Source organism: Pseudorca crassidens, chromosome 9 (genome assembly GCF_039906515.1).
Source record: "Pseudorca crassidens isolate mPseCra1 chromosome 9, mPseCra1.hap1, whole genome shotgun sequence".
Taxonomy (NCBI): Eukaryota; Metazoa; Chordata; class Mammalia; order Artiodactyla; family Delphinidae; genus Pseudorca; species Pseudorca crassidens.
The window spans coordinates 12,024,092-12,048,253 of NC_090304.1; the positions used below are offsets into that span (position 1 = coordinate 12,024,092).

At 42.7% G+C, this 24,162-nt stretch overlaps 1 protein-coding gene across 9 annotated transcripts in view; it reads right to left on the minus strand.

The window, feature by feature from the left end:
* Nucleotides 1-24,162, minus strand: part of CTNND1 (catenin delta 1) — a 47,246-nt gene that overhangs the window by 17,344 nt on the left and 5,740 nt on the right. For 4 of the 9 annotated variants that reach the window (XM_067748930.1, XM_067748929.1, XM_067748926.1 and 1 more), the window contains exons 2-6: nucleotides 6,694-6,810; nucleotides 4,968-5,258; nucleotides 2,894-2,965; nucleotides 2,006-2,158; nucleotides 1,056-1,591 (exon numbers count right to left, since the gene is read on the minus strand). In XM_067748930.1, coding sequence (XP_067605031.1) covers nucleotides 1,056-1,591; nucleotides 2,006-2,158; nucleotides 2,894-2,965; nucleotides 4,968-5,162 — 956 coding nt within the window. In that variant the 5' untranslated portion in view covers nucleotides 5,163-5,258; nucleotides 6,694-6,810. Of the gene's footprint in view, nucleotides 1-1,055; nucleotides 1,592-2,005; nucleotides 2,159-2,893; nucleotides 2,966-4,967; nucleotides 5,259-6,693; nucleotides 6,811-21,117; nucleotides 21,172-24,162 lie in introns of all 9 variants that reach the window. The other 5 variants (XM_067748927.1, XM_067748928.1, XM_067748931.1 and 2 more) reach the window with 5 other exon arrangements.

Here is a 24,162-nt window from a genome sequence, read left to right on the forward strand (position 1 = left end):
AGTAAAATGAGCACCAAGGCATTTGTTTTAGAAAGTCATGACCTCATACAGAAATTCAGCAACAGCTGTTAGGATATCCTTACCATTAAGACATCCATAAATCTTCTCCCTTCATTCTTATCGTTTCTCTTTGCCTGGAAAACAGTCTCTGATTTATTCTAAAGCAGGATTGGCAGCCCATGGGCCAAACCTGTTTTCTGTACAGTCCCAAAACTAAACTAAGAATGGTTTTTATATTTTTAAAAGGTTGTAAAAAGAAGAACAACGGCATACAACAAAAACGATATACTGTTTGCAAAGTCTAAATTAGTTCTATTTGGTCCTTTACAGAAAAGGTTTGCCAACTCGCATTCTAAAGCATTTTTTCAAGGCAAACCATCTACCAGTCCAAACGTCAATTACTACCTTTTTCACATCACCAAAGAATCCCCAGGGATAAACAGTAAAGTCGGAATTAGTGACCTTTCAGAGTGTCAATAATGTACCACCCTCTAAGGAAGCCACCCCCATTTCACTTTACAATCAAATGTAAGCACCTAAGCACAAAGTGTCAGGGTTTTCGTGAGATCAAGGTTTGTTTTTATTTGAGATTAAAACCATCACAGCGAAGGTTCTTATATATACCCTTAACTATCTATTCTGGCCTAAAACCCTCAACCTTGTTCTTAACACCAAACCAGAAGCTGAAGAAATTCACAAGAACAAATATTCCATAGCCTCAGACACCAGGTTCCAAAAGGGGGTCAAATCTTAGGCAGAAAATATAGAAACTCTTGGCACAGAAACAAAGGCCACTCTTCAGAACACAGACCAATAACCATCACAAGTTGTTTTCTATAATTAAAATATATGATTTCTACAATGAAAAAGAGACAAAAAAGCATGTCAATACTTAGTAAAATCAGAAAAGGGAAGAAAAGGGTGGTCTTCCACAAAAACAGGCAGAGGAGGGGCCACAACTACCTCTGATCCCAAAAAGCACTTAGACGGAAAAGGAAGAGCAACCCCTTTTTGCTGTCTTTGAAAGACCCTTTTCTTCCCTTTTTCTTGCCTACCTGAGGCGTCGCCGAGGGTCAGAGGGTGTCCCAGTCCGACGGCCAGTGCCATAATCAGACATCATGCCGTAATCCACGTCATCGTAGCCCATGCTACGCTGGTCATCCTCGAGCCCATAAGGCTCTGGATGAAAACGATGCAGATCCACACTGCTCCCACCTACCCGAACCTGTGGCTGGGGCCCATAGACATCCTGTCTACTGGGTGCCCGGTAACCTTCCATGCTGGGCCTATACCGCTCCTCAATGCGGGTCACCCGGGACAGACTGCCATAGTTGTCACTGCTACTTGGATAACCATCTTCATAGTGGCGGCTATATCCATCAGGAGGGTAGTGGAAGTTCCTGGGAAGGGTAGCAGTGCCTGCTTGCCCCACATAGGGGCCAGGGCCCCCGTTGCCATTCTTGCGGAAGTCACGACCCAGAGTCTGGATATAGTTGTTTGAAACTGATGAGGCATCTACAGGCAGCCCATCTGGTCCCATAGGGACTGGCTGGACTGTCCGTGTTGTCACAGTCTTCACTACTTTCTTGACCTTCAAGTAAAGAAAGAGAAAAGAAAAATTAATGAAGTGAACAAATTAAGCTTAAATTCTAGACCACTCTAAGAAAAGAAACGAACCTCTACCCCCAGCTCGCTTTACCTAGAAATGCCATGCAATCTACCACCTACCCTTCTCTCCATCTTATAGGAATTCTCCAGGCAGGAAAATTGCACAGGCAGTTAACTATGCCTCTAAGGGAAGCTACTGCAGACTCTTCCTCATTCCATTAGATCTTCCCATATCTCTTCTATCTTCTCTGTCTACCCAGAGATCACTTTCTCTATGCCTTTACCACAGATCAGTGGCTCCTCACCCACCCTAATTAAGTGCTCAGCCCCTCCCCTTAATGAAGACCATAGGAAGAACTTCCCCATCATCCCAGACCTTATACAAGTCTTAGCTTACTGTGGTCTCTGTGCGCCGAGTGGTTCCATCATCCGAGGTCTCCACAGAGACAACAGACATGGCTCCCTCAGGGTCCTCCTCCGTGTAGGTCTCCACAATCTGCCCTGGCTCCTGCATCCTGGGGATGGTGCTATACAAAAGGTGACTGTGATCCTACATGGAAAAGAGAAAACAGAAAGAGCTATTATTAAGCCATATATACTAACAATCCATCCCAATGAGAGGCACTGCCTCCCTAAAGACACTGCACCTTCTATGGGCCCCAGGATTTTTAGAGGGGTGCCTGTCCCCACTTTTGAATTTGTACAAAAGGGCAGAAGACATAATTTCCCAGTTCTAGTCACTTAACAAACAGGAACTGAGTTAACTATAGCTACATCAACACCCAAGTGACAGAGACAGCAGATATAACTTCCCAGTTCTGATCATCTAAGTGAATATGAACCGTGTTAAACTGCAGCTACATCTACATCTGAGGGATCCTTCAAAAAAAAAAAAGTTCACCCAATAAGAACTTTTAAGATGAACCAGAAAACCCCAATAAGAGCTATCTTCTGAATAGCTCTATGCTATTCTTCAGATATGCCTAAGGCTCAAGGTCAGCCAGATTCTAGGCATGGTTTTCTGCAAAGTAGAACCACGCCCATTCTAGAAAAGGGATGCAGTAATTGAGAGATCAAATACTGGATCAATGGGCATTACAATTAATTCCAAAATAAAACTACATTTATACTTTGAAACTCCATTTTTTAATTTTCCTAAATGAAGAAACTAATTAATGGGCGCTTACAATGTGCCAGGCACTTTAGAAGACACCAATATGCTCTTAAGCTGAGGAAGTAAGAAAGATATGAACAAGCAACCCAGACCTTGAGCCAAAAGAATTACCTGGGGTCCGTTGAGTTTTAGATCTGAAAATTTCTGTCGCTCAAGGTCAACATCGCCCACAAACCGGCCGTTCTGAAACATAGCCCACAAGAAGACAATTCATTTTGTGGCCTTCTTTTGCTCTATCAAACACAAATGATCTTTGTTCCAAACAGGAAAAGGCCTTTCAAGAAAACATTTGTGGCCTGGAGTCCTTCTGTCAGTACAGATAAAAGAAGCACATCACTCCTTAGACTTAACACCTCAAAACTGGAACCGGGCCTAGAACTCTGGCAGACTGGGTCTCTGGAACATAGGAACGTAAGCTCTATGAGGGCAGAGGTTTATTGTGTTTTGGTTTTGGTCAGTTTTGTTCACTGTCTCCCTAGTGCCTTGATCAGTGCCTGGCACATAATAGGTACTCAAAAACTATTTTCTGAATAAATAGCAGAGACTCAGATAAGTTCCCCACGAAATCTTTTTGGAAAGCCATAAGAACATAAGGAAACTTGGAAAGCCTAGGTTGGGGGGTTTCCAAAGCCTTCTTTATTGTTTCATGCATCTTCATGCTCTACAACCACTGGAAACTCCCATACCAGGCAGCTTTTTAAAGAAAGAGGCAAGAAGTATGAGTTTCTCTTTCCAAGTAGAAAGAAAACAAGTATCTCAACTCCCCTCAAGCAGATGTCTCAGTATCTTCATCACCAATTATTAGAGCCACAGAACACGTTCAAAAATGTCATTCTTAAGTTGCTCTGTCTTAAACAGCAGGAAATAATCTAATAACATTATACTACGTAAAAATACATTTGACTACTCCCCTTCAAAAAGAATACAGTGAGATTCAGCCACCTTGGGAGACTCTTCCCCCACCCTACTCCCATTACATAGGGAGTGTAATGCTGTAGGGAAAGGAAGTTAAACATTACTTTCAGGAAGAAGGAAGGGTGTGGTTTCATTGCTGAGCAGAAGTTAAAAATAAAAGAGAAAGAGAGAGAGAGAGAGAATCCACGTACTAAATCCTGGAATTCCCCACCACCTCCAAGGCTGAGCAATCCTGCTCTCCTTTTCAATACATACCCCTCCCTCAACCCTAACCCTCTATTCTTGTTCCTATAAAAATCCTAGGAACACTGCAAACACACTGCTTCCAAATTCCTGATCATCCCCAATTGGAATTATATCCTCTCACTCAACACGCTCCTTAGCATGAGGGACCTTCTCCATCTTAAAAAATAAATAAGTAATCAATGAAAGGACTTATTGGAGCATGAGCACTGTTCTTCGTTCCCATCAGAGATCTCTTAAAATGAAGTCTATCAGGCAATGCCTACTACACACACACACACACACACACACACACACACACACACACACAAAACCTCAGACAGATTACATCACAGCGAAGTCAGACTACAGAAACCATAGGAAACACAAGATACTTCTCATTTCTAACACCAACTCTCCCAAGTCACAGCAGAGTCAGCCAACCCAGAGACCACTGGCTCCTGTGGTTATTTGGGTTAAACAGCAGCATGATGCTCGCTCTCCACCTCTAACCGAAAGAATTAACAATAACCCCTTCCTCCAAGGAATGATCTGCACAGCCAACAAGAAGAGCATGGCGCAGGGATGCACAGTTTATGAACGCTGACTGCCACACCTTCTGAGCAAACTGTTCTCTGAGGGAGGATACAAGATGCCCAACTGCCCCAACCACTAAGTAGGCATTTAATTTCCTGAATTTCTGATATGGGGGCGGGGGGGGGGGACATACAAGAAAAAAAACAAGTAACCTGAGTACAGCTTCAAATTATAGGATCTGCCATTACTAGAACTGCATCCCAACCCAGAAACCCCACTCCAGCAAACAAGAAGTCAGATGGATGCTTCTAGAGATAAGTCCACCCAACTCAGCACAGCAGCAATATTCCCTATCTCTTAATCAGTATTTATCACGCCTGTAAAGGTTATCATGAGGCATGGGCACTGGACAGCCCATAACCACGAGGAGAGTAGTTTCCCAAGAAGGATCATAGTCTCTCTATGACCATGCCAAAGTCCTACCTGCAGGTCTGATGGAGAGAGGGGTTACCTGATGCCGGCGGGTGAGGGTGCCGTTGGCCATGAGTGGGTTGGCATCTTGTGGTGAGACCCGGACGCGTTCCAGTTGCGCCGAGACGTGGCGCCGTTCCTCCTCCAGCGCCCGGGTCAGCTTCTCAAACTGGGCCTCTTGTTCCTTCACAGAGGCCAAGATGCTGGCGGTCGACTCCACCTCTGAGTCGTCCATGAAGGTAAGGGGCAGAGCCGCCGCAGGGCAGGGTAAAAAGGGAAGGTGGATCACAGGGGGAGGAGGAAGGAGGGAGAAGGCCCCCCTCACTTCACACTACCGGGAAAAGGTAAGAGAGAGGAGAGAAAGAAAAGGTCACAGGTCAGAGAAGACAGATGAATTATTAATCCCAGAGCCAAAGATGCCCTCTCGTGGTTTTACTGCAGCACAGAAAGAGAGCCACCACCAAGCCTGGACCCACCACCAGTGTCTGTTCAAGCAGGATCCTTTGGCCATTACCCTCTTCAACACCCCACAAGAAATACCTATTGAAAGGAAAAGTGCAACTAGATCCAAGGGAGAATGTGCCTAGGGGCTGTAGTCATGACATGAGTTTAAAATTAGGTTATTCTCCCCTGGAAAAATTTGCTGGCATCAACTCAATGAAAGATGTAACTCCACAGTATAGACAAGCACACGCTCTCCTGCTGGGGCGAGCCACCTCTGAGATACGGGGGCAGTACAGATCTTACTTAACCTCTCCCAAATCTGAACACTGAAATTGCTGGAGTGGTGGCAAAATATACTAAATGAATATGCTAAATTAAAACGCCGGTAAGAAATGGATGCAGTAAAAAAAATTCCCACCATCAAAGGCAGGAAATAAAACTAAAGCCCTCAAATTGGATACATTTATAAAGGGATTTTCTACTTCTAAAAACTATACTACAGGGCTTCCCTGGTGGCGCAGTGGTTGAGAGTCCGCCTGCCGATGCAGGGGACACGGGTTCGTGCTCCAGTCTGGGAGGATCCCACATGCCGCGGAGCGGCTGGGCCCGTGAGCCATGGCCGCTGAGCCTGCGCATCCGGAGCCTGTGCTCCGCAACGGGAGAGGCCACAACAGTGAGAGGCCCGCGTACCGCAAAAAAAAAAAAAAAAAACAACACTATACTACAATATTGAGGGCAGAATGTGTGCCTTGGCTAACAGAGGCAAGAAAGCAACAGAATAAAAAAGTCTATGTGTAAAAAGGCAACATTTTCAGTGACCTTCACATCTCTTTGTGGAGTAGGAAAAGGAGCATTATATTAAATTATAAAGTTACCCCTTGAAGTAGTTCGTATTCTAACCTTCAATTAATAGCTGGAACTTCCTACATCTCTGTTATCCTGCAGAAAGCTCTAAACAGGCTACATTTTTACCTCTTTACATATTCCAACTAAGGGTAAATATCCAAGTATCTAGAGGGTTTATGTGTACCACTTCCACAATAAATGATATTCAGAAGCGAAGAGTTCCCCATACCCTATTACATAATCTGCAAGCTGGCTAGTAAGTGGAGGGGCATTGTAGTCATACTGTTGGATTTAGTAGGGTTTCTCTCTTACAAGTTGGCTATAAGAGACTTTCTGGTCAGCCCAAGATATACCACGTTGAAAGGCAGGTTTTAGAATAAACCCTCTCCCCTATTCCCCACCCTCTCCTCAACCCCTCCAGAAAAAAGGCACTTAAAAATTTTTTTTATTCTTAATAAACATATTTACATACACACCTGTTTAGAGAAGGTCGTAACTGATTGGTTTAACAGAGAACAGCCCAGTCTAGATTCAAAATATCATGGGAGAAGCATCCCAGCCACCACAGCAAGGAGGAAGCAGGAAGAAGAGAGCTGTAGAAATATTTGGAGGAAAAATAGGAATGAGAGGAAAATAAAATATACCTAATACATTAAAAAAAAAAAGAGCAGCAAGGGCACGTGTTGGGGAAAAAACAATCTGGGAATGGAAGGGAGTAATTTAAAATACGACTTGGAATTGCTTAATGTGACAAATGCCCTTTGGACTTTGCTCTGTTTTCAAATACTTGGACCTTGGTCGTAGTTTTCATTAAAACCTGGATTCTACTGTCATGTCAGAGTTCCTCTACATGTATTTCTGTAGAGAACCAGGAGCAGGTCATAATATGGATATATATTCACTTACCCCCTGTTCCCAGCAACCAAATTGGGAAGGAAAAAAAAAATGGCTGTTGGAATGCCCTTCCCCCTCCTTCCCACCCCTAAGGCAGAAACTTCAGAGCCCAGTCCCAGCATGCCCACAAAGATATTGAGAAACGAATGCAATAGTCGTCGTGGGGAAGACATGTGGGGACTAGCCTAGGCTAAGCCTTTAGCTTCAGTTCCCTTTCCCACGCTCCCCAGAGCCCTACACCAAGCACAATCGCTTGGGCCTGCTTGCTTTAGAGTATATGTAGTATTCAGCAAGCAAGAGTACCCAGAGGAACTGATAAATAGGTGCCCAATAAACTCCTTAATTAATTCTCCATCACCAAGACTCCTTCCAGTGGATCTAGGTCTCCTTCCAGTGGATCTAAATCCAAGAATGTGGCAGTCTTTTTTCCAAAGTCCTCCTACCCAGGCTCTGGGCTCCCGCAGTCACTTATCAACTCCTGTTCTTCCTTTAGGTCCAAAGCCCATTGTCACTTTCTCAATTCCCACCCTGCACTCCAACAGGCCACTCAAAGGTCTTTAATAAGTAGCCTTATTTTTTTTGAATGTTGCTCCCTTTCCATCTCTGTTACTTCATTTGCACTTGCCCTCATCTGCTATGTACAATGACCTATGAACCTTCCACACCAAGAGGACCCGGAGCTGGGGAGATTCTTCCAGTTCTGGGTTTCAACAGGGTCTGTCTGAACTGTAGTTAGCACTCTGGCAGTCTCTGCCCTGTAATCTTCTTTGCTAATAAAAGACCAAACTACCACTACTTCAGGCATACAGTGCCAACACTCCCTGTTGCACAGAGAAACTGTCACCCTTCCATAAAATTGCCACTTTCTGCCCCCACAACTTTAGCTAATACAATACAGGGAGTTAGGAAGGGCAGTAGGGCCTCTACCCAGGGCTCTAGGTCGGGAAGCAATATCTGGAAAAACATCAGCTTCTCCCATCTTCGTGGCTTTAAAAGCTGACCACCTGGCTCTAATTTGGAGAAGAAGGCAGAAAAGTTAAGAAAAAGAAGATCAGATTCCTAGGCCTAACAGCATGGGGGAAATTTTCTGCCTGAAAGAGGGCAGAAGCAGAGCTTTGTAGGACAGAACTGGACTCAGAAGACAGGTCCAAGTCCTGGCTCTGCCACTAGCCAACAATGGCAGTAAGTCACTGCCACGTTCTCATCTGTAAGATGCCAATACCACCAGCCCCGTCTAACTCAGAGTTGCTGTGAGGATCGGCTGAGAATTTAATGCTATACAAATGTGAGGTATTAAGTTGTTTCAAGAGTTAGTTTCTATCTTCCAATTACATTACTTAATAGTAATGCCTCAGCCCAAAACTATTTTGTGAACTAGTAGACGAAATTAACTGGATCAAGTGCATAACTGGGTTCTAAGGAGAGGATGAGGCTGGTTTCCCTACTCCAACACTATTTACTAGGAGGTCCCACCTAGACCAGTGTTTCTGGGACACAGGGTGCTTCTCCTAAGTGCCTGGCAGTTATCACAGAATTACACATCTGCTACAATGAGCTCTCGATTCCCTGTGTGAGGCCTTAGCAGTTTATTACTAAGGAGAAAGGGAAGGTGAAAAGAACTAGCAATTACTGAATGTTTTACATTTACTATCCTGGCAATCCTTACAGCAACTCTAAGGAAGTTTTACTGCAAATGAGAAAACAGGCTATAGGTGTAGAAATTACCCAAGGTCTCAGTTAATAGCAAATTTTGAACTTAAGTCCAATATAAAATGGACAGTCCAGCACCTCTCTCTTACAACTCTTAAGAGCTTTCTACCCAAACATCACAGGAAAAAGGGAAAAGAAAAAATTTCCATTTATCTTTAGGTTAAAGGGTTATCCATAATGTCTACAAATAAGAAATAAGTGGGAGAAAAGAAATAAATGGGAGGAAAAAGAAAGCATATGTGGGGGAAGAGAACGAAGCAGTTAGGCAAGATATATAGTACCCCACCTCACAACTCAGAGACTTGAGAGTCTTCTCCATGCCAAACATACACATCATAAGAAAATTATACTATAGACCAGAATCTGCAAACCATTAACTGATGTTGGCAGTTAGAATCAGGAAAGCCTTAAGACTACAGGCCAACATCTTTACAGGCTGGCCACTTACTATGGATTACACTTGTTCTCACTTAAAAAAAGCTCATCGGGAATTTCCTGGTGGTCCAGTGGTTAGGACTTGGGGCTTTCACTGTCGTGATCCCGGGTTCAATCCCTGGTCAGGGAACCAAGATCCTGCAAGCCAAGCTGCACAGCCAAAAAATAAAAAAAGATCATCAAGGAATTGCCAAGGTGAGGGAGAGGAGCAAAGTGAACAAGTGAACCTTGCAATTCCCCTAACAGTAGATTTTCTCAGAGTAACTGGTTTTACTCTTTTTTTAAAAAAAATAAATTTATTTTATTTATTTTTTTGTTTTTGGCTGCATTTGGGTCTTCGTTGCTATGTGCAGGCTTTCTCTAGTTGCGGTGAGCAGGGGCTACTCTTCGCTGCGGTGCACGGGCTTCTCGTTGCGGGGGCTTCTCCTGTTGCAGAGCATGGGCTCCAGTAGTTGCGGCGTACAGGCTTCAGTAGCTGCGGCGTGTGGGCTTCAGTAGTTGTGACACGAGGGCTCGGTAGCTGTGGCTCACAGGCTCTAGAGCGCAGGCTCAGTAGCTGTGGCACATGGGCTTAGTTGCTCCACGGCATGTGGGATCTTCCCGGACCAGGGATCGAACCTGTGTCCCCTGCATTGGCAGGAGGACTCTTAACCACTGCGCCACCAGGGAAGCCCTGGTTTTACTCTTAACAAGCCATAGGTCCTATAGACCTACGAGTCTACAACAAGGCTCCCACATTCAAGCAATGACAACAGTAAACATTCAATCTCTTCTGTAAGAATTCTGAACCAGAAGAAGTTGAATTAAATCAAATACCCAGAGAGACCAAACAGTCTGACAATGCCAACCAGGTAAAAGAGGAAAAGAAGAAAGTCACTTGCCAATAGCACAGTCCCCACAATGACTTGTTCTACTGTAAATTGGCCATAGAAATATAATTTGAAATTTTAATTTTTAGAGGTTAAGAACATAAACTTTGGAATCACACTGACTGCGTTCAAATCCCAGCTCCATTGATTCTTAGCTATATGACTTTGGGCAAATCTCTCTAATCCTCAGGTTTCTTTTCTGTAAAATGGGAAAAATAAAATACACAGGGTGGTTGTGATGATTAAACGAGACAATCCATGGAAAGTACTTAGAAAATGTCTTGACGCACAGAAAGCTACTGCTACCAATACAATACTATTACAAACAGTTAACACAAGAGACTAGAGTTTTGGTCGTGTTGTTAGGGCTTTTGAATAAACCACACGTCTCCACATGTTCCCCTCTCCCACTTACTGTAGCTCTGTAAACTACAGGAATCCTTCACACTCTTAAAGGGAAAAAAAAAAAAAAATTAAACTCCAGGCCAGGGGTCAAAAGACCCGGAGTTCAAGTCCTGGCTCTGCCGAAAACAAATTGTGAGACCTTGGAGAAGTTATAAATAACCCCTGTAAGTTTTACTTTTTATTACTTTTCAGAGTTTAGCTTTAATGGGCTAATATATGTAAAACTACAGGCTGGGTAACTCTGAACGTGTCTGCCGCCTCCATGCACTTCAGAGAAGTATATCCAAAGAGATGAGCAGGATCAGGCATAGAGGCCTCTGCGGAAAGCAGAGAAGTTACGTGTCTTCAGATGGAGAACTCTAAACCCCGAAAAATAGTCTTTGGGTTCTTAGGAAAGAAGTGTTATCTTCTGTAGAGCCAGGTCCAAACGCAGCCCTCTTCACTTCTTCCTATTTCTTCATTATGAAATCAAAACCAATTTTGATTATCCCTTTGATTATCAGAAAGTTTTTTTGATTATCAGAAAGTTATCCCTTCCCTCTAAATGCAATGATAAGCAAAATTCCTCTTCTACATCACCCTAGGGATTTCAAACTGCTTTTTTAAAAAGCACACTGAGCCTTCTATTAAAGAATACCAATCAATAAAATATAGCACCTGTAACACTACAGAACTGTATTACATAACATTCAAACCAAAAAAGGTAGGTCTTCCAAACACCGAAAAGGCATTCATTTGCATTAACTGGCATTTGCCGCAAGTTCAAAGCAATTAATGCTGTTCAACCACAAACAGAGAAAATTGGCACCTTATTTTTAAATCAAAAGGAATGTGTTTTGTCAATAGTTTTTCTATGGCTTCTTATCACAGAGTGCTTATACCAAAGTCCAAAGTCTTAGTACTCCACCCACCACTTGAAGTTCCACCATCCAAAGCTTAGAACAATTCAAAGCTCAGTCAGAACAACTCTCATATTTCTCCCTGCTGGAAAAACTCACTCCCACACTAACCCCAAGTCTCTGAACGTGACTTGCAATAAGATGGAGAAAGGACTCTGCTCACTTCACAGTCTCATGTCAACTGGGCACTTCTCAGAATTACAAAACTTGACATTCCAGAAATGGCATTGTCTTAGGTGTTTAGCAGTTTCTGTGCTTCCCTGGGGATCTGCTTTATGATAGGCTCAGTTTCTCCACTTAAGAGCACTCAAAAGGCTGACTGAAGGAGTCTCAGTTTTACAAGGAAGGACTAGGTCTCACTGTGTCCAACACAAATCTGATGAATTAAGGGAGTCTCCGGCAAATCACCCTCCTCTTAGGAAGGAGTGATCATTCTATCTCATTGGAGTTTCAGAGAAAAAAGGGAAAATAAATATATGAAAGGATTTTTTTTTTAAAGAAATACTTGTTACAAGGCGGCTGAGCTAGCAATCTCTATAGGTCACTAGGACACCTTAAACATTCTTGTTACCTGTCAGGATTTAAAGTTTTTACTGTGACTTTAAAAGGAAAAAAAAAAAAAATCACCTCCACCGTCTTGACCCTAAATTCAGAAACCAGATGGAACATTCTTCTTGCTCTCTTTTCCCCTCCCAAGTATTCTGGGAACCCCCCAAACCATAAGATACTAAAATGTCTAAATGCTAGACTGGCTTTGAAGCAAAGGAAGGGTGTGGCTCTCAGCTCCTGAGGGGGCCCAGGACTGAAAGGGTATGGAAAGAAACAAAACCTGCTTCTCTCTGGAGAGTGTATGACACACACACAGGACTGGTCTAACAAGCCCTTCTGATCTCTCAGGCCAGGCCACCTCCTTCTCCTCCCCCACCACCCACGTGCCTCTCCAAGGCCTTCCACTGGGACAGATAACACTGAATTTTCTCTCAATCCTGAGCCTCTGAGACACATCAAGTTACTTACCTGTATCCCTGTTGCAACCCTGCCAAAGGCACCTCACGCAGCCTTATAAGGAGAAAGCAGAGCTTTAGGGAGAGGCCAATAAGGAAACAAAGATAAGAAGGAGGGGCAAAAAACAGAGGGAGGTGTCAGACTGGAGGAAGGGGAGAGGCCAAATGCCTTTCTCCATTCTACAAAAGAAGGGGAAAAGAGAGGAGGTCAGGTATACAATGGGAAATTAGAAAAAGTCTAGTCAAAATGGAACAGTAGTGTTTAACTCCTGTCATAAAAGAGAAATCCTAAAATTAACTAGGACACCTTACACTCTTCCCTACCCTAGGCTAGAGGGAAAAAATTCATGGAAAAAAAGCTTAACCTTAAGGTTTACTAGAGCCCACCCAACTGTCTGAGCTCACAGTCCTTTTTTAAAGTGGCAGCTTCTCACCAAACCTCCTAACTTTCTATCCCTGGCATTCCCACCATCTCTCTGCCCATCATTTGAAGATGACTTGGAAAAGCTGAAAGCATGTAACTGAATCATAGTTACAGTCCAGCTTCCTAAGAAAGCCCTGAGCCCTGAAGAGAGCAACAAGACACCCCTTCCATTAGGTTTAGAGTATGCCTCCCTTTTGAGACAAGCAAGAGAGAGAAGGTGTGAGTCTATGAAGAAATCATAGGAAATATGAAGGTCCCATTTCAGCTCAGGGCAGATAGCTGAAGGAAATGTTTCTCCCTATCTAAAAGAAGAAAATCTGACCTTACAGGGGGAGAGAAGTTGTGAGTCATTAATTACTGACCTCCCCCTATAAATTATCACAGATACTCTTCCCAACAACCTCTGAGGTAATGTTGGCCCCTTTTATAGATGAGTAAACTGTGCATCAGAAGTACTGGCTTCCCTGGTGGCACAGTGGTTAAGAATCCACCTGCCAATGCAGGGGACAGAGGTTCAAGCCCTGGTCCGGGAAGATCCCACATGCCGCGGAGCAACTAAGCCTGCGCGCCACAACTACTGAGCCTGCGCTCTAGAGCCCACAAGCCACAACTGCTGAGCCCGCGTGCCACAACTAATGAAGCCCCTGTGCATAGAGCCAGTGCTCTGCAACAAGAGAAGCCACTGCAATGAGAAGCCCGCGTGCCGCAACTAGAGAAAGCCCGTGTGCAGCAACAAAGACCCAATGCAGCCAAAAATAAATAAATTAAATTTAATTAATTTTTTAAAAAAGTATTCACTATCCTGCTCAAGGTCATCATATAACTAGTAAGTGGTAGAAACGCATCTCTTCTACTCCAAGTCCATGTTCCTTCTCCTTGATAGAGTGAAATGAGTATGAACTTTCTACGCTTCCTGTGGTTAAAAGTCATTCTAACTCAAATAGAGAAGGTGACCAAAAGTAAATTTTGGGGGGAGGGGGGGAGGGGAGTGAGAAAGGATGAGGTGGAAGCACCTAGACCTTTGGGTATTGCCTTCATTCTAAAGAGCAAGACCTCACTCAATTCTGGAGAAGGCCAGAATTGAGAAATACCTTAGATTTCCCATTTTAAAAGGAAAAAGAACTCAGGAGAAAAGGTGAGAGGAGCAAAAGTAATAGTATTACTTGGTACACAATCACCTACTTTTCCACTGACTGGCCCGCTATAGAAATCTGACTACTTGTCACATTCTCTAATCACAGCTCAAGAAAGAAATCTAATCACAAACATCCCTACTCTCATTTTTAACGTGACATCTCACTAAACCAAAAGCAAAGATCAGATCAGAGGTGGGGTGGGAAACAGAAGGAACTAGAAGCAGGGAAGACTGTGCTAGCCAGCATCAGAACAGAGGGGAGGGATTGTTCTAGCGGTATGTTAGCAATCTGCCTCTAGGGCAGCTGTCCTCCTGGGTAATCAAAGGCCGGCTTGTGTGTGTGCTCAGGGACTAGCCAGCCTGGCAAGAAGCTGAGGACTCAGCCACCCAATCCACAAAGTGAGAAGAGATGCCTGTTTCACAGCTGGAATGGAGGGCAGGGAAAACACAAAACAAGAGGAAAAGGCGGCGGGAGGGGGTGGGGGGCGGCGGGCGGGGACAGAGAGTGTTACAGGTGCTATTTCAGTCTAGACAGAGGAGAAAAAAAAATCCTAGGAAACTACCAACCATTCCCTAGTTAAGCGCAAACAGAGAATTGCCAGTACCTCTCAATACTAAAATAAAAAATGGGTAGGTTTCTCCAGCTCTGTATGTAGTAAGATGTCAACTGGAAGGATGAGACCTAAAATGTAGGGGCCCGGCATTGCCTGGTTCTCTCTATTCCTTTCAGACTCAACAAGGTATCTGCAATATACACAGTGAATAAACATAATACAAATAAACATCTATCTCCTTTAAAATTCCTTTCTTAATTAAATCCTAGAGATCTGTAAATAATAGTAGCACACATAAAAGTCAGTGAGATCCCCAATACTACGAGATCGAAGCCATTTATATAACTCAAGTGCTAAAACGCAAGAGGCCACAGTCAGAATTCACACTCCCTAATCCCTCGGAGTAGCTAGATGCTCTGAGACCCATTAGACACACAAAGGCTGCTCTCTTCTCAGTAGAGCCCTGTAGCAGGGCTGCTCTCCAGGGACAAAGAGATTTCACAGGAGAACCACAAAGACATCGCCCCTCTCCATTCCCCCACTCCCAGCTTTCTCACTTCCTGTCACAGTAGCACCAGACCACAGTCTCCCAGAAACAAACAAATACAAAGTGCTGGATTCTGGGCTTCAAGCCAACTGCATTCCAGGGCATCCTGTCTACCAATCACCAGCCAGAGCTCCCACTTTGCCCTGCTCAATTCCTTATCATGTTCAGGGAAAACAACCCTCCTCCCCGACCCAAGCCAACACTACATAGGACAAAGCTCAGGCCTTTAAGAATCATCAGAAAGATACTGTGTGAAGATCTAAGGGTTCAGAGGGGCTGAGGGGATTTTCAACATTCCCGCTTAGCTAGTTTCTTCACTTTGGAGACCGCGGATCTTAAAACTGGTGTTATACTCAGCTCAGCTACGTGTGATACATCTCATAGAAAGCTTCATCGTGGCAATCTGATAACCAACCTGAATTCAGTCAATGGAATATTCCCACCTGGAAAAACTACTTCAGGACACATCCTCTGTCAACTTCTCTCTCACCCATTTCTACTGTTTTCAAAGTCTTTCAAACTCTTTTCCCCACAAGCATAAAGCTGATTTTTTAAGAGGCCCCAAACAGAACAAACAAAGGCAGCAGACTCCACCCTACAAAGAGGCAGAATAGGTATCAGCAGATGCTAGGAGCAAAGTTATCTACTTCCCTAGGGAATGAAAGGAGGCCCACTAGGAATTGCACAGTAGTTCTTGCAGCAAAAAAAAGTCAACACAACAAACAGCTTTTCCCGCTCACTACTCCCCCTGGAGTGGATCAGGGGCTGTAGACTTGGAACCTCATCAGAAAAGAAAGCCTCCCTTCCTAGTAAGGGTCCACAGCTGACACCAAGAATGGGATAAATGATACATTTTTCTGCTATCTTAAACAAGCCCACTGGACGTCAGCTCTAAACTTCAGAAGCAAAGATGCAGATAGAAGTCAAGCTCTATTTAGCCAGACTCTTGATATCCAAAACAACACCCTTTGCCCCCAGGGCTCAATTCTTGCATAAAGCATAGTATAAGGCTCAGCACACAGTTCTCAAACCAGAGGGACATTCCAGGCAACTAACTAGTAATACACTATCATTTCTCATCTTTTCTCCTCCCTTTCTCCTCCACTCCTTTCCCCTTCTTGGATCTGCTAGAAGTACTCTGTGCAGAAGCCTGATTCGGATAGTACATGCTGATGCAAAAGGAGATAAGTCTAAAACAGCACAATTAGAAGGAATTAGTCCATATCTGGCTATGATATAACCAGATGAAAGGAAGTGGGGCAGGTATATACACAATAGTCAGCCATTCTAGAACGGGATAGAAAAAAGAATATTGAGCAACACTACATTTTAGAACAGAACTTAACAGCAGGTCCTAGCCACTGCAAACTCTATCACTGAAGTACACACACAAAAAAGTTAGAGATCTCTTACCTAGCACTAAATCGGACTAACTCCCTTTTTCACTCAAGAATAATTTTAAAAATTAGTTACAATTGTTGGTATTCTTATCCAATTCTCCCTTATTTATAGCCCAGGCCAAATAAATCAGTCAATTAAGTACTACTGTGTGAGATGGTTATATAAAAAGCAGATAAAAATAGTAGAGTAGAAGAGTTTTCTGAGATACTTAAAAAAAAAAAAAAAAGAGGGTTATAAAAGACACACCCCAGACAGAACTGGACACATCCGTATCAATGCTGCTACTGCTACTCCAAAAGGATGCTCCGCAGGTTCTCTGCCTCAAACTGAGTAGGTGAGACAAACTGCACGCTGACTCAGAAATATAGAAACCCACGATGGGAAGGAGGGAAGGAGACCAGTATAGCCAACTGATCGCAATTCAGCACAACTTCTTCAAAAGTCCTGGTCTACTTGTATCTCTGGCTGTTTGCAGACATTTAGAAAACCCAACCAAAGGAATAACAAATGGGTAAGGAGAAAGTCAATGGAAGGGTCCAAGACTTAAGCTGAATACTCAATGGTTGGAAAAGTATGAATTTGTTTTGCTATATAACTTCCCACGTACCCCCTTTCTCTCCAAGTCAGGCCCAAAGCTGAAAGAACTGGAGGGAGGGGAGGCAGAGAAAAGAATGTGATTGGGAAAAGGTTTTGCTGCATTCCAAGTAGCCAACATCCCACATAGCATTAAGAGTGCCCAAGAATCCAATCCCACTACTGAGAGTTGCTAGGACTCTGCTAACACACATCCAATTCCTCTACCACCCTCCCGCTAAGCACCCTGAAAAGCAGCATAATTGAGATAGCTTGATGAAGGCGCCAGCTGTTTCCACCACTCTCCCTCCCCCCAACCCCAGAGACCACAGTTCAAACTCACATCAAACACGTAATACAATTGGCCAGTAGGAAGGAGAAGCCAGAACTAAAATAGCAGGAAGAGTGCCAACTGGCCCCACTTAGAAGGAATGCTTTCTTGGCTCAATTTAAAATAAGAAACTTTTGTCATCCACTCCCCTCTGCCCAATTATGTTCTCCTTTCCACAACCTACCCCTCAGTGTCAAATGGATTGCAGTTTCTTCCCTACAACTCCTTGATCTATTTTCAAATGTCAGAGAATACAGGGGAGGTATAAGGTTGAATGTAAAATAATGTCTGGGAGATTGGAAGCCTTCCTGGACTGCAACAGCCAAACCTAGCACAGGGCTATCACATAAGGGCAAGTAGACAGGAGCCCACAGAGCACCCATCACCATGTTACAAGCAAGGAAAGAAGGGAGCAAATGCTTGTGCTACTGAACATTGATGATAGCCCTATCTCCCATGGAACGAACAGCCAGCTGAAGTAGTAATGTGATCAGCCCCTCCCCCACCCATATTCTAAGTTGACCAGCATTAGCCAAGGAGGAAGGGAAGGAAGCCAGCACTTCCTTTTCAGACAGGAAGTAACATTGGCCCTTCCTGTCGAGTTTTAAACAAATTGTCCAGCTGAGTTTCAATGTTAACATCCTCTCCTGAATTTGTTCCACAATTTCAAAATGGAGAGGGGAAATGGAGATATGGTCTAAAAGTTTCCCTTCCCCCTAAGAGGCAAGTCCTCAATTCCATACTAAGTGCTGGCAGAATCCCCAAATCAGGCAGTGACATCTGTAATTCCAAAATAATACGGGATACAGAGGTAGAAAACTTCAAATTAGCCACCTTCTTACCGTGTCTACTACCATGAACTATTCTTCTCTACTTCTTATACTAAGTAAATAACCACCCATCTGAGAAATCATATAGATATGTAGCTTAACTCAAATGTTCAGATCTTGTGGTCCTCAAGCCTAAGTGATCAGAATCACCTGGGAAGCTTTTTTAAAAATACAATCTCCCAAATCTACCTCCCCAACCCTCATACCTCAATTTCTGGAGGGAATGCCTCAGAATTCATGTTTGCAAAAAGCCCTCAAAGTGATTCTGAGAGTCAGCTACTGGGAACCACCGTACTGGCCTATCCCTGACAACCTTCTGACCACCACATTCCTCTCCCAAAAAAGCATTAGTTATAAAATACATTATTTGGACCTGCTTTACTATTCAGCAGACAGCTCATTGTTCAGTCTGGATTTGAAAGCATGGATTTAAATATATAAATGGCCAGAATGACACAATCCTAAATGCTATATTCTAGACTCAGAACCTAAAAGGAAGAACTGTCTCACTTTGGAATCCTGAGTTGCTACAGTGGTGGACATCCCTATTTACACTGCAGATTGGACAACCCAACTATTTTTTTTTAATTTAACATACAGAGCTAGAATTTTTATTTAATAATATGAAAATCCAACCAAATCTTATTAAATATTTTTATAAAAATGAAACCATACACAATTCTAGGATTCAATGTTCATCTAGTTGCCAATATAATAATTTCATACTGCATGCATGTTGTCACATATGTACATATTCAAGAGTAACACGAGTTATTAATAATCTAAAATGTGCCACCATGTAACCTGCAACTGTTGTGAAGACAATGTACCAATTTGTAAACCCAGTTATTTTTTAAATGACTCAGTTTAACTTTCCTCCAAGGAACAAAGAGCTGTGCCACATTTTCAAAGACTGTTCCACATTCCATCCCCAAAGAAGTCCGAAGTCCTAAATCTAGCATTCAAGACCCTAGATAATTTTAGCCCAGTTGACAATAGAAGTAACCAGAAACTCTGGATTCAAGTGTTACCTCTGACACTTATCCAAGTCACTAACTTCTGGTTTGAGTAAGGGCAAGTGAGTAGCAAGATGTTTTTAGAAGAGGCATAAAGAGAAATATTTCCACAAAGAAGCATGTCACTGAAGACTTAGGAAAGAAGAATGGCATGGCAAGACATACTTTCAAGACAACTACAAACATCTATAAATGCTGAAGTAATATACATCAAGCAGTTATTTAAAGCAACTTCAAAATTGGGGGAACCTGATTGCCTAGAGTACTTCCTGCAAGATGATATACAGTTACCTGACCAAAGAGGAAGCGGATGGAAGGGGGAAAAATGTTTCCTGATTGAGGTCATGGCCCAAGGATGATATTATGTAACAGAATGACAACTAGATAGTTATAATTAAAAAGAAGAATAGAGGGTAACCAGGTCAAGTTCTAGGGCTAAACTCCTAACAGAGAGAGACAGAGAAATTCTTTCACTGAAGGACAGGCTAGCTAAACCAGAAATCTTGAGAGGGAAAGTAAGAATGGGTGATTCAAGACACAGCTACTCTGGTAATCAAATATCCTTTTACTTTCCATTATGGGGTTGCCACAGAACATCAATCACTAAACAGTTGGTGCTTCTTCTTCAATCCCACCAAAGCCAACCAGGCCAAGTGGTTCAGCAACACGCTTTAACAACCATTACTGCTTAAACACACATATAGAAAGGGAAAAGAGACATACGGTTAGTTATCAGGACTGATCACGTCCCCTGATGTGCCAGACAGAAATGTGGATACGGTGACCTATAAAATGGTACCTGAAGCCATTTAATTCCAATGATTAGGGCTGCGGGGAAGCAGGAGCTTTTTGGTCTAATGAGCAAAACGAAAAGCAGCAGATAAGCGGGGTAGGCATAATATTTGGTCATAAACCAAATCAACAAATGTACTCAAAAGGAAACTCAATGTACTCAAAAAGAAGGCTGTCACTTCTACTATTCATAGAAATTTGAACCTGTAGATAAGAAGGTAGAGAAATAGATTTCTCTAGGGAAGAAAATTTTGATCTCCCATCCCAAACACATACAAGCTTATTCTAAGTAGTTGCCTTACTTTTATCATTCTCCAAGACAAGGGTCATCAACCTATGCAAATTCTGCTACTTTGCAAATTATGTGCTGACTATACTCACATGCAACTTCTACAATGGGACGAAGATGGAGGCTGGGCCAGGTGTTCCTTCAACTCCTTACAAAGCCTACACAAAAAATCGTTAACAGCTGTTGTCTCTGGGGTCTGAAGCGAGGAGACTTTTCTTGGTACCGTATAGTGCAGGAGGAGGTCCTACACTGTGTCCCCCCTTATCTCCAACACACACCCATTGGACCTCTCTGAACACATATACTGCCCCCATCTCTCTTGCTTGCTGGTAACAAACCAGCCTCAGGGCCTCTGCACTCTGTACCCATATCTATAGGACTTCAATCTCTAATTTCTTAAGTCTCTTTCAAACATACCTTGTAAGTGAGGCCCTCCCTGACCACTCTGTATTAAACAATCTCACTCCCACCCCTGCACTTCTTATTCACCAGCCTACATATTCTGCTTTATTTTTTTCTCAATAGTGTTATCACACTCTGACTTACTATATATTTACTTGCTTACTTAGTATCTATCTCTTCCAACTAGAATGTAAGCTCTGTGAGGTCTATTTGGTGCATAGCAGGCTCTCAAATTTCTTTTGAATGAATGAATGAAGATGTTTTACTTTTTTAATGAAAACAAAAAGTTAAAGTTTAGAAAAATAAATCAGTATTATTTCATTTTTCTTTCTACACATTTTTTCTAACTGTGACCTTAGGCCCATCAATTGGGGTCTCCAGTAGCCTTACCTGCAGATTTGGCTGACCTTCAGCGGGGCAGACATTCAAATGGCCAATTCTGCCCTGGTTTACAAAGTAGTCAACAGAGAAGAGAAGAACAGAGAGGTTACAGTACTTCCCCCATTCCAACAAAGAAACAATGGAAAGAAATCAGATTGGCACCAATTTCTCCTTTAAAATAGACCACTCTATTTTTAAAAGTGTACTGAATATACACCAGCTACTTTATTTCAATGAGATTTACTTCACTTGCAATGAAATGGGAACTGTAGGTGCCTTGATAAAAGTACCGAGAAGTTGACTTAATTTCTACAACAATGCCTTATAACCTCAACCACCAGAATATATTTTGGTTTTTCAAATGTAAGCTCCCTAAAACAAAAACCTTTTCACTCCACAAAGAGACCTCTCAATATGAGACCACATTCCAATACAGAACATGGGAAGCACACACAAAATTGACAATGTACTTTGGGAAAACTAAGTATCTTTTGCTCTACTGTCAACTGAACCAAAATGAGTAATTAATGAGTAAATGTGGATGAGATTTGAAAATCGAAAAAATAAAACCTAATCTTAATTACTAGAAGAAATCAATCTTCTTGAATCATAACATTTAATCCTAATCTAGACCTAATTGAAATAAACCAAAAGCAGTATCCTAATACTTGTACCTTCACCACATGAGTACAATTTATTCTATTTTAAGAACTAGAAATTTCTTCCAGGACTTCCCTGGTGGCACAGTGGTTAAGAATCCGCCTGCCAATGCAGGAGACACGGGTTTGAGCCCTGGTCCGGGAAGATCCCAAATGCCGTGGAGCAACTAAGCCCATGCGCCACAACTACTGAGCCTGCGCTCTAGAGCCCACTCGCCACAACTACTGAGCCCATATGCCACAACTACTGAGCCCATGTGCCACAACTACTGAAGCCCGCACGCCTAGAGCCCGTGCTCTGCAACAACAGAAGCCACCGCAATGAGAAGCCCGTGCACCGCAACGAAGAGTAGCCCCCGCTCGCCACAACTAGAGAAAGCCTGCGCTCAGCGACAAAGACCCAACGCAGCCAAAAATAAATGAATGAATAAATAAATTAAGAAAAAAAAAGAAATTTCTTCCACATTATGTGTCAGTGAGGCAAAGTGATGCCCATGAAGACCACCAATCTAAGGGGAAAAAAGACGGGAGGCAAAAAGACAAAGGGAGACACCAAATAAAAAGGGGAAAGCAAATGAAAAGAAGAAAATGTAGGAGAATCAGTAGAGGGAAATGGGGGTTTAAAAAAAATATGGAGAGCTGGGTGAAGGAGTTATGACAGGAAGCTACGGAGTGTCAATAGAAATTAAGTTTAAATACTATTCAGAACACTAGTTTCATGGGTTATTTAGTATGAGGGAAGGAAAAAAAGAAGGAAAATCTTAGGCTGGAAGAAACCAAAAGTTTCCAGGCAAGGCTGCATCTAACACATATGTATTTCCCACAGGCCACAATTTAGCTTTTCCACATAGAAGAGCAGACTTTTTTCTTAGAGGCACACTTCTCATAGGAAGCACTGATGAACTCAAAATTTCTACAAGTCTCAGTTTAAATAAAGGTTGAAAATAGAAAATGATGTTTCCTGAACATTAAAAAGGGAGGTTTATTTCAAGAAAGACATAGTAAAAAAAACTGCCTTCATTGCTATGTAACTGTTTCCTGTACATTCAAAACTAACGTTATCCTAAAAAATCCTGGTTGGACAAGTGAGACAGCAAGGAAAAGAATCTGGTTCAAAGTCAAGAATAATAAACCCAAAGAGAGCTTTTTCAACCCACTCTCTGCCAAGATTAAAGGAAGTTTATCCTTGGGTGCTAGAGTTCTGTCTCTTGTAGACACAAAAAGGTGGGAGAAACTTGTATTGCTGTTTTTTCCCCTAAAGTATCCAAGACTCCTAAGAAATTACTGCAAGAGATTCAAGCTTTGCCACCAGCTTCTCCTCCCTCACTCACACCTTACTTTACTTTATTAAGGGTTATCCATTCCCCTAGCACCCATATTTTGGACAACCCTGCCCATGTAACTCCCCAAACCTGCCTATTGCTAAAGGCACTTTTTTCCCCATTAAAGAAAAAAAGTTAGCCTATCCATCCAGGATGCCCATTTATTCTGTAATATAAGCATCTATATCCACCATAGAGTCTCAGGTTTTAAGACACCTTAGAGGGAACTTAGTCCAACAGACAAATGATGTTTGTTTGAGTTCACTTAAAGTATCCATTCTAATAGCAAACACAAGGTGTTCCCATGAGCTGGGCAACATCCTATGAATTTTGCACGTATTAAGTCACTTCATCATCACAACAATCCTGTGAGATGGTTAATATTATTGTCCTTATTTTACAAACAAGGAGGTCAAGGCATAGAGCAATTAAACAATTTTCCCAAGGTTACTTGGCTAGTTAAGTGGTAGACGATTTGAACCCATGCAGTCTGGCTCTGGCATCCATGCTCTTAACCATGCAAAGCTGCCTTGCCTCTCTACATTTATGGAACACTGAGATTGGAAATTCCCTGTTTAGTCAGCATATTGATCAAAAAATACAGAATAATTAAGCATTTGTGGCAAAATTTTAACAATTGGTGTCAAGGTGAATGAAAGGTATATAGGAGTTATTGTGCTACTCTTCCAACTTTTCTGTAAGCTTGAAATGTTTTCAAAATAAAAAGTTAAAGTTTCTTTTATCATCACACAATGGCACAAGTTTTGTGAAAGTGATGCCCAAATTATCTGTTAGCCATCAAAGAAGGCTTTAAGAAAACTCTGGATCCTTAGAATTCCCACTACATGCCTGATTTAAATTGCCCACCCCGGGACTTCCCTGGTGGTGCAGTGGTTAAGAATCCGCCTGCCAGTGCAGAGGACACGGGTTCGAGCCCTCGTCTGGGAAGATTCCACATGTCACGCAGCAACTAAGCCCATGCGTCACAACTACTGAGCTTGTGCTCTAGAGCCCGCAAACGACAACTACTGAGCCCACGTGCCACAACTACTGAAGCCTGTGCGCCTAGAGCC